The sequence below is a fragment of the Saccostrea cucullata genome, unplaced genomic scaffold (genome assembly GCF_032062105.1).
Source record: "Saccostrea cucullata isolate Sc308-1 unplaced genomic scaffold, CSIRO_AGI_Scuc_v1 ctg3284, whole genome shotgun sequence".
Lineage (NCBI taxonomy): Eukaryota > Metazoa > Mollusca > Bivalvia > Ostreida > Ostreidae > Saccostrea > Saccostrea cuccullata.
Genome location: NW_026933506.1, coordinates 1 through 10,101, shown reverse-complemented (window position 1 = coordinate 10,101; position 10,101 = coordinate 1). Strand labels below are relative to the sequence as shown.

At 34.9% G+C, this 10,101-nt stretch overlaps 1 protein-coding gene across 1 annotated transcript; it reads left to right on the top strand.

The window, feature by feature from the left end:
* Positions 1–336: 336 nt before the first annotated feature.
* LOC134238521 (BRCA1-associated RING domain protein 1-like) lies at positions 337–10,098 on the top strand (the record flags this gene model as incomplete). The annotated part of the gene is made up of 13 exons (XM_062720645.1): positions 337–416; positions 2,371–2,427; positions 2,767–2,921; positions 3,175–3,306; positions 3,626–4,325; positions 4,639–4,843; positions 5,372–5,452; positions 6,892–7,064; positions 7,477–7,582; positions 8,004–8,130; positions 8,440–8,541; positions 9,694–9,815; positions 10,069–10,098. Coding segments are annotated over exons 1-13 (2,058 nt in total), but the record flags the coding sequence as incomplete, so codon positions are not given.
* Between the last annotated feature and the right edge of the window lie 3 nt (positions 10,099–10,101).

Genomic DNA, 10,101 nt, shown 5'->3' with positions numbered 1-10,101 from the left:
GACCCCTATAGTACCTATATGTATCCGAGAATAGAATTGGATTTGGCGCCCTGGCGCCCAGAAACGGTGTAAATTGGGTCCCTTCTGAGACCGGAAATCAACAGAGGCGCCTTCGAGCCCTAGTGTCCCGGACTCCCCCATGTGGCACAATTCCTAGTTTAGGCGTTATGCTTTAATTAATTAATCATAGTTATTGCGTCGGGTTCGAGAAACACATTTTTCTAGTCGATAAACTTAAAATTTATAAATATGTTTTGTTATTGGCCGCTAGCGTTATTGGCCGCTAGCTTGACTTAGGCAACGCGCGAAGTCGAAAAATTTAAGTTTATTTACAAATCATGTAAAATAATGTTAGACTTTACAAATACTCGCCAAACTTTAAAGGACTTAGAAAACGATTTACGATGCAGTGTTTGGTAACTATTTTTTCTGGAAATATTTTGTTTTCTTTTTCCCCCATCATTATTATTTATCAAGCAAAGAAATGCTCATGCAAACCCTTGAACATAGACTATGATACTGAGAGAGTAAATTACTACTACATAAAAATGAGGCAAGCCTAAACATTATGTTATTATGTTCAATGGGCCTTTTAAGTTTACTAATTATTGTAATTGTCTTTGTGCCAATTAATATGTATTTGCATTTGTATTTCACTATTTTATAATGGTCCATTTCCATAGGGGATGAGGAAAAAATGCCATTGTCTTTACAATCATGTATTATGTAACTTTTTAAAGAAGTTTGGACCAATATTGCCCAAATTTCATATGAGTTTTAAGCAGTATAATTTGCTTTAAAATATATTGTGAACTTAATTCATTGTTAACTTATATCAAATTAGTTGAAATTACTCTTAATTATAATGAAGCGGATTCGTCAGTCCCTGGCACATTGTAATATAATTTGTTTTAATTAACATAACATTATAATACATGTCAGTTTTACTATACCATTTCAGTATTAATTTTAAAAGTTAAATTCATCAAAATAGATTTCCATCTCAGTGATTGGGATAAGCTAGGGAGTAAATGTGACAATGGCACACTCCAAATCAGTGCCAAAGTGACATTTCAAAATTCAATGCGCCAAACAGACTTTTTAATGGGACATTTCCTAGTTACAAACTTGCAATCAATATAATATACACTTTCCCCTAGTTGTTGTTAGAATTTCAGTTGACTTTACTTAAATTGAAATGGACAAATCATTGAATGACGACATTAAAAGATACAAAATTAGTATATTTAAATTCACAAGTGTCAGAAAATAAATAAACACTGCAATTTAATTTCAATTCTTAATTTTTTGTGTCCGATGTTTGACATCTTTTAAAATGATTTAAAGCCTGGTTTAGATCTATACTGCTTCCCTCCACATGTTAAATTTTCGTTTTGGTTTTTCCTCCTAGACTACATCATCTTCTTACCGTCTGTTTGTTAGGATTGTTAAAATTAAGAAAAGTCTGCCCTTTATCGGTACGAGGTACTATTTTCTTAGGCAGCATGCTGCAGTCCTGACACCAGTTGATTTCGTGCGCATTAGCCAATCAGAAAACACGTAACTGTTTGATTAGATACTGGAGAAAAGAAAGCCATAAGAACGCTTAAACTGAACGACATTAAATACTGTTTTTTCAAGTGTAAATTGACAGCCATTGTTGTGGGAAAGACAAGCGCTTGAGGGAAAGCTCAAAGTTTAAAAGTATGTAGTGCATGATTTTCTATGTGCCACGATGGCGCAGCATTTTTAATTTTAATATGACCAGGGATTTTCCACCCCATTTTGGGAATGGGGCCCAGGCCCTTCCCATTGGGAATTTTACAACATTTTACAACTTTTTGGGAAATTTTATAGCAAGATGTATTTCAATGAATAAACACTTATGATAGTTAAAATTGACTTTTTGCTTCATATTTTCAGAACTTTACTTTAGAAAAGAGATCTATTATTATAAAGTTTTAGCCAAGTCTCCAAAAATTATGTTAATTTCATTAAGAGTTCAAACCTGACCATGTTTGTTTTACATGAATTTTTCAAAAATTTAACACAGACTGTTCATTTTGGGAAAAATGGAGTGATTTTGCAATTGGGAAAGGGGCCCATATTCGGCCCTACATGGGGCAGTGGAAAATCCCTGATGACATTTTAAAATTTAATGTGACTATGGCACAGGGCGTGTGCTTATCCCAATCACTGCCATCTATGATGGTCCCCTTTTATGGAAGAGTGAAATTTACTTAAATCTTACTGCTCTTTAAAGTGAAAAAAATGTCTTCGAAATATCATGCAACAGATCTTTAATATTAGTGGTTTCAGACAGATTTTACCTTTTGATTTAGACATAAAATATTTATTTTTTTATTATAGTGGAAGCATAGCAGGAAGCCCGTGTACATTGGGTGGTTGTGAACATATTTACTGCAGGTAATATAGGATGTACTGGTTAATAAACAGGAGTCTAGAGAGACAAAATTACTAGGCTAAGGCCAAATAAAAAAGATATATGTATTAGTATTTCTGTTAACATGCCAAAAATTTTAGGGTAGGTAGGTACACAAAACTTTTTTTTAACTAAACATTTTATTTTATCTTCGTGGTTCACGTGGAAAAAGTGGTAAAAAAAAAAAAGATGCACACGTATAATACACAAGACACTTAGCGATGTACTTCATTAAGCGGATTCTGCTTTCCGTCAAAATCGCTTAATAGAATACACTGCCAAATGTAGTAGGTTTCCAGTATTTAATGATTAATCTATTTCAGTCTGTGCTGTGAGAAGTTGCTGGGTCAATGCTGTGTAGTTTGTCAAATTCCTGTTCATGTCAAAGATGCTCAGGTGAACAGACAACTGTTCAATCTTGTGAACCTGTGTAAACGACTGGGTCACATTCTGAACAATCCAGAGAGCCATGATTCAGGTAAGGCAGTGTTTGGTCAAATGAATTCAGTCGATAAATTAAGTTATTGACTTGCTCAGACTTATATATTAAAAGCGTTTAAGAGTAAGAATTGTGAGAGGGCCAATATGGGGGACAATCAAAAATTTAATTTTATCTGGACCTAAAGAAAAAAATAAAATAAAGGTTAATTTACTAAGTAAACAAACTTTATCATCAGTACAAGACAGTGCCTTTAATGTGTCACGAGTTTTACTTTTTTTTTTTTGTACAGAGAACGTCATAGATCCTGAAGCAGAAAGCAATAAAAGTACGCCAGATGGCACCTCAGATGTGTACGACTTTGTGAGTCCTGAACTCTCTACCCCAACCAAGCTGTCTCACAAACCGGAATCCGTTAAGAATGGTACGTGTACAGTTATTTTCTTGGATTTTCTCTCTGCAATACAAGATCTCTTTCTAAATCTCATCCTCGTAACGTTAAGGGCCCTTTGATATCTTCTTGTGGGACTCCTAATAAATTTATTTGATTACTTCTGCTAACATCTTTGGGAAAATTATGAAGGTTGAGATTGTATTTCTTACCTCTCAACCTATTACATTAGGCTTTTTGGTGACATACTTGTACAATGCAAAACACTTGCATTTTAAATGTCAGTGAATTGCTGATCTCTAGAATTCAATTGGATTATGATAAAAAAAAATTTATACATGTATCCTATCAGGAAAACAGAAAAGAAGGTCCAGATCATCTAAAGTCACGGAAAAGGCGAGTCCCAGTCCAGAAAACGTGCTATCAAATAACACAGCTATGGTTAATCAGGAATCCACAAGAAGTAGTGGATCGAGAGGAAAAGCTGAAAGGTCAGCTGGAGTCAGAAAAACTAGGTCAACAGGACCAGAAGAGCAGACCACCATGACCCAGTTCTTTGACTATATGGAGACTAATGATGACATCCTTATGAACAATGGCAGCAGTGCTGCAGCAAATTTTAGTTCCGCAGATGAAATGGAAGAAAAGAATCCTGGTGAAACATCTAAAAAGATCAAGGTTACTGGAGAACCAAGATGCAGAACAGGGAAAGGATCTAAGATTTTAAGAGTAAGAAAGAGTCCGCATAATGGCAATGAAGATAAGGAAGATTATTCAGCACAGAGAAGAGATGAAGGGAATGTGTCGAAAGACAATATTTCTTCTACGGTACAAAACAGTGGGTACAGAAGTGGTCAGTGCTTTGATGGGGAAGTCCAGATGGAGAGAAGTATTACTGGTCAGTCATCTGGAGGGAAGAGGGCCAGGAGGAGGAGTGTTGGTGCATCTGGAACTACTTCCTCTGTTGATAGTCTAGTTCCTGAAAGTCCCGTTCCATCTGATAACAAAAAATCCAGGAGAAGTGTGGGAGCTTCCTCTTCTTCTGGTAACAGGTACATGCATTCACATCTTCAAAAGAAACATTAAAATGCCAGGGAAGGAGATACATTGTAATATCAGATTCTTTTTGGAATCTTCAGATTATACAAAGCTAGGAATTTTAAACATGTTAAAATGGATAAACTTTTATGGCTCTGTTGATTATTTTAAATTGGCATCTTTACCAAAAAAAAAAAAAAAAAATTGGATTTAAACTTTCTACAAGTACTGCATATTGTTTCATTTTTGTTTAGCAAAATCTTCAACAGTTAATGTAGATACTTTTGTACATGCTGTAACTGCTGTTCATCTGGATTAAAATTACAGAAAGAAAAACAGAAGAAGCCTTCCAACTTGCCTTAATGCTGAAGATGTTTCTGTTGTGATTTCAAAACCTGAAAAGGTTAAGAGGACTAACTCAGGTCAACCGAAGGATCAGGATCATCTGAACTCTTCTTTCAGTGGGAAAGGAAGTGTCATTGACAAGAAGAATGCTAAAGGAGAAACCCCACTCCAAGTGGCTTGTATCAAGGTTAGTTCTGGGTCAGGCCTAAGAAAAATATGATAACAAAAAACAAAATCCTACCTACTAAGCCTTTATTTTTTTCTTAGGCCTGATTTCAAGGTAAGTTGTGGGCAATGTAACAATGAATAATTTTATCCTCTAGGATCTGAATGTTGTGTGTAGAGAGTACATTCAGAAGCAACTGATAACTACATGTAATGAGAAAAATTATTAGACACCCTAAGTTTGTCTGACTGAGAAAATCGATTCTAAAAATGCTTACAATTGCCAATGTGTTCAAATAATTGTGGCAAATTTTTATTAAGACCAGGGATTCAGAACATAATCACAAATAAATTGAGACATACTTATGGTGTTATAAATAATTGCTATATTATTATGATGTTTTTTCTCAATAAATTAGTAAAGTTATAATTGGTGTTTTCAATTCTCAGAGCTGGCTGGAAGTCAGTTTCAGTATATTGGTATGGAAAAGACAGAGTAAGCAAAATATCATGGGCTGCAATGTTCAATTAATTGCTAATTGTACTTTAGGGAGATTTGGAAAAAGTACAGTCACTACTCTCATCTGGAGCCAACCCTAACAACAGAGATAATGCGGGCTGGACACCATTGGTAAGAAAACATTTTGAGACCCAATACCTTATACTTTAATTAGAATTTCAGTCAATACTAAGTATTCCAATTAGTTTCCAAAGTAAAGTGCTGGAAGGATGCAAACAGAACAGTTAGTGTTTTACAAACCAAAGAGGTTGTTAATTTTTAATTCTGATTTTCCATACCTTTTCATATTTAATATCTACAAAACTAGTGCATTAAAAAGAGAAAGAAAGGTGAATCTCTAAGGGTTCATTCATATAAATCTGCATTCGTAAATACATGAATTACAATTTGTACTCTGAAAAAGTTGCAATAAATAAATGACAGGTTGATACAAAGATTGTTTAAAGAGAGCAAGGTCTCCCAGAAAACAATTCTCCTCTCTCGGGAATAGCTCAGATAAAATATTACATATACTTGAAAAATTAGACACTTTTTAAAAATGGAATAAAAACTATAATTGCAATTAAAGGGGAACAACTCATACAGAAGTATTAGAATGACAAAAGATTATACAGTGAAATTTGTCTAATCCGGACTCTGAGTACTCCGGACTTTTGTCCATTCCGTCCGTAAATTTTAGTCCCATGCACTTCTTTAACAAATTCATTTTAAAAAATTCTGTGTAGTCCGGATACTGTCTATTCTGTATTCCGAACGGCCATACTGGTCCCAACTGCTCATAATTAACGTTAATTATTCCCTCTAATCCGGCCACACCTGAGTTACTTCAAAGAAATTAACACCTTTCGTGGGGAATGTGATAATCCGTGTTTACATTAGCAAGAGTAATTATTCGTGCCATGAGACGACCTCGGTGAAATGCGGCGGTGACACAGTCCACTTGAAAAATATATTATATTAAATTACAATTTAAAGAAAGTAACTTTGTTTTAACTCCTTTTACCACATTATAACATAAACACAAAAATATATGTATGCGATTTACAAATCAAAATATAAATCGGGATCGAAAATCGAACGCATTTCAAAATGGCGCCATAACACTGTGGGGGAAGACGTAATTTTTTACATAAAATTAAAAGTTTAATCTAATAATTAGCACATCGTAAATAATTGTGCATTTCTGTTAATACATTGAATGAGATCTTTGACAAGCGAAACCCGGTCCGCTTGATACATAGTAGGCCTCTATTATGCGTGCCTGTATATTTTGATTAAGGTAACATTTCACCCGACTTTCAAACTTCGTGAACTATTTTATAATTTTAGACTCCAGAATAGTAATTGATTTCATCATTTAACTTTATTTATAATATGTATATGATGTACTTGGAAATAAACAACGAAAATTTTCGAAATTATATTTTCCTGCATTTTTCCTGCACTCCGGATTCTGTCTAATCCGGCCAAATTTTATGGAACCGGCGGTAGCCGGATTGGACAAATTATACTGTATATGTATATTTCACTATTAGAGGCTTTGATTACAGCACGAGGCTTGTCACTATGGCTATGTAAAGATAGCAGAGATGCTGATAGAAGCTGGAGCACTGATTGATGTGCCAGGGACAGAGAACGAGACTCCGCTACATGATGCTGTCAGACATCTAAAGGTGGACTGTATCAAGCTCCTGGTGCAACATGGTGCTTCAGTAAATACAAGGTCAGTTATAAGGCAGTTATATGTATTCACTTATCTTTGCTAGCCAAAGGGTTTTCGATCCACTCAGCTCCCCCAATAATGGGGAGTGGAGTAGACCTAAAACCCTTGGCTAGCAAAAATGATATTCACTTGTCATACATGATAAACTTGAGTAAATACATTAAAAGTGGTTTTGATGAAATTTTAGACAATTTGTGTTAAATGTCAGGCTTTTTTTTCATAATTTAAAAGAAGTTTTTTTTCATCCATATAGATAGAAATTTTACAGGGAAATCTGAAAAACTGTTTGTAAGGCAAATATGGTTAATTTTTGGAAAAAAGACCATTATATCAAGGGAAATGGATCTGTTTGTCCGTGCTTTGGGTCACAAAATGAAAGAAAGTATTTATTATGTTCTTATTTCTTCTACAGAAATATAAAAGGCCTGACTCCTATCCAATTGGCTGGGAGTAATGCAGAGTTAATATCTGCCCTGAAAACAAAGGCTCAGAACAAATCAACACATACAGCTGTCCAGGTTTGAGTTTTATCCAGTTTTATTACAATTTTAAGATGTTTACAGTTTATCTAAATTCAACGAGGTTTTTCTCTTTAAAGTTGGAAGTAAAAAATGTATATTTCTTGTTGACTCTACCATCGTACAGAGTTATGTTTCTTGTTGACTCCACTGTCGTACAGAGTTATGTTTCTTGTTGACTCCACTGTCGTACAGAGTTATATTTCTTGTTGACTCTACCGTCATACAGAGTTATATTTCTTGTTGACTCCACTGTCGTACAGAGTTATGTTTCTTGTTGACTCTACCGTCGTACAGAGTTATGTTTCTTGTTGACTTCATTGTCTTGCAGAGTTATGTTTCTTGTTGACTTTGATGTAATACAGAGTTTCATTTCTTCTTGGCCCCTAGATTTCACCAGAGTTGTCTTTCTTTTTTAAAGGTTGACCCTCTATCTTTCCAATGTCCATGTTTCGTCAGCACGGGTCTGTCTAGAGACCAGAAAATCACACTACAGAAGTGTGCCACCAAACTCCAGGCAAAGGTCACGGAGGACTTCTCCCAGGAAGGTAAGGTCAAAGTTCATGATAGTTATAAATATATAGTGTAATGCATGATAAAAAAAATTACCAAATTTGACCTCGAACACATTTTTCATGCTTTGTCTTCAATGGTTTTGTTAAATTTATGCTTTTATTGGAAATTTACAATCAGAATTCAAGTTAAACTGTATAAAAATTGTCCATTAATGTAAGGTATAAATGTTTTGAAATAATTTTTCCATCGTGCTGAAAATGAATTGGGAGTTCAGCTTGGACAATTCTTTTAAAATTATGGGATTTAACAGTTTAAATTTTGCATATGTCTATGTCTTACAGTGACCCACATCGTGACCTCTTGTAACAAGAGTGGACTTTGTCCTCGGACCATGAAGTACCTACAGGGGGTACTAACTGGACGCTGGATTGTAAACATGGACTGTAAGTATTACTGTCTGTCTGTAAACTGTTTACATTTTCATCTTCTTCTCTAGCTGCAGATCTGTAGCGTTATGGTTTTATATATTTGTCTTTGACCATAACGCTACAGATCCCATAATGCAAAAAAGGTGCAATTTACGGCGCAATATTTTTTGCACACTTTTGGGGAGAATTTCTCCACTTTCTAGCATTGGTCAGTCAACAACCTTTCACTCCCTAATGCTAGACACATTCTGTAGCCAATATGTATATTTTATCCACCTCCCAACCATTTATAGGTGTCTCTACATGCAATAAACTCGCTTGAAGTGAATTTTCAGCAATCTAACAAATAATTTTAATCAAGCAAGTTTATCACTTGTAGAAACGACTAAAAAGGGTTGGGAGGTGGATAAAATATACAGATTAGTTAAATAATGTGCCTAGAATTAGGGAGTGAAAGGTAGTTAATTGACCGATGCTGGAAAGTGGAGAAATTCTCCTCAAAAGTGCGCAAAAAATGTCGCTCTGTAAATTGCACCTTTTTTGCATTACGGGATCTGTAGCGTTATGGTCAAAGACAAATACATGTATATAAAACTATAATGCTACAGATCTACAGCTACTTCTTCTCTGGAACCACTGGGCCAATTTTAACCTGTGTTTGTACAAAACATCCCTGGTCATAGGAAATCCTATTGAATGATTAAAAAGAAGGACCCTTGTCAAAAAGGGAGATAATTAGAAAAGTAAAAAAACATTGGGTAGAGTCATTCAAAAATCTTCTCCAGAATTACTTAGCCAGAAAATGTGAAACTTGCATGGAGGCTTTTGAAGATGTTTTTTTTCTTGACCATTGTTTATTGAGAAAATTATTTCCTTTATATTTCAATTAAAACTTTAATTTCTTCCATATAAGTGCTAGTTTTTCTGGTCCTGTGGTTCTTGACAAAAAGATTTCTCCTGTAAACTTTGACTCCCTGGTGTGGCCTCATCCCTCCCTTTTACATCCTGGGCACCATGATTTGAATAATGTACTAACTCTCTGATGTAAAAAGATTTTAAAATGAGTGCTATTTTTATACTGCACCTCTTGTATTTTCTGTTTTTTTTTACTGCTGCTATACAGCACATTTATATGAAGTTTACACTCCTTTTTATGTGATCTTTCAGGGGTAGAGATGTGTCTGGAGTATGGGATGAAGGTGTGTGAGGAGGCATTCGAGATCCCGGGAACCAGTTCAGATCCCGAATCCTGCTCAGCACAGAAAGGCAGAGTCAATCGTCAACAACAGGTAAAGGAGGAATAGAAACTTGATAATATGTACATGTATTTTAAAAATCAGTACTTTTTAATTGATGCTATAATAAGCATCATCAACTTTGGTCATTTTATCAATGTTCCAGTATTTCAAAACTTATAAATAATTTTTGCTGATATAAGAGATCAAGAGACCCCCCCTCCCCCCCCCCCCCCCCCCAAAAAAAAAACCCTAACCCCCAAGGTGTTGCTTTTTTCAGACATAATAATTTTATTTCTTTATACAGTTACCAGGTTTATTCGATGGCTGCCAGTTTTAC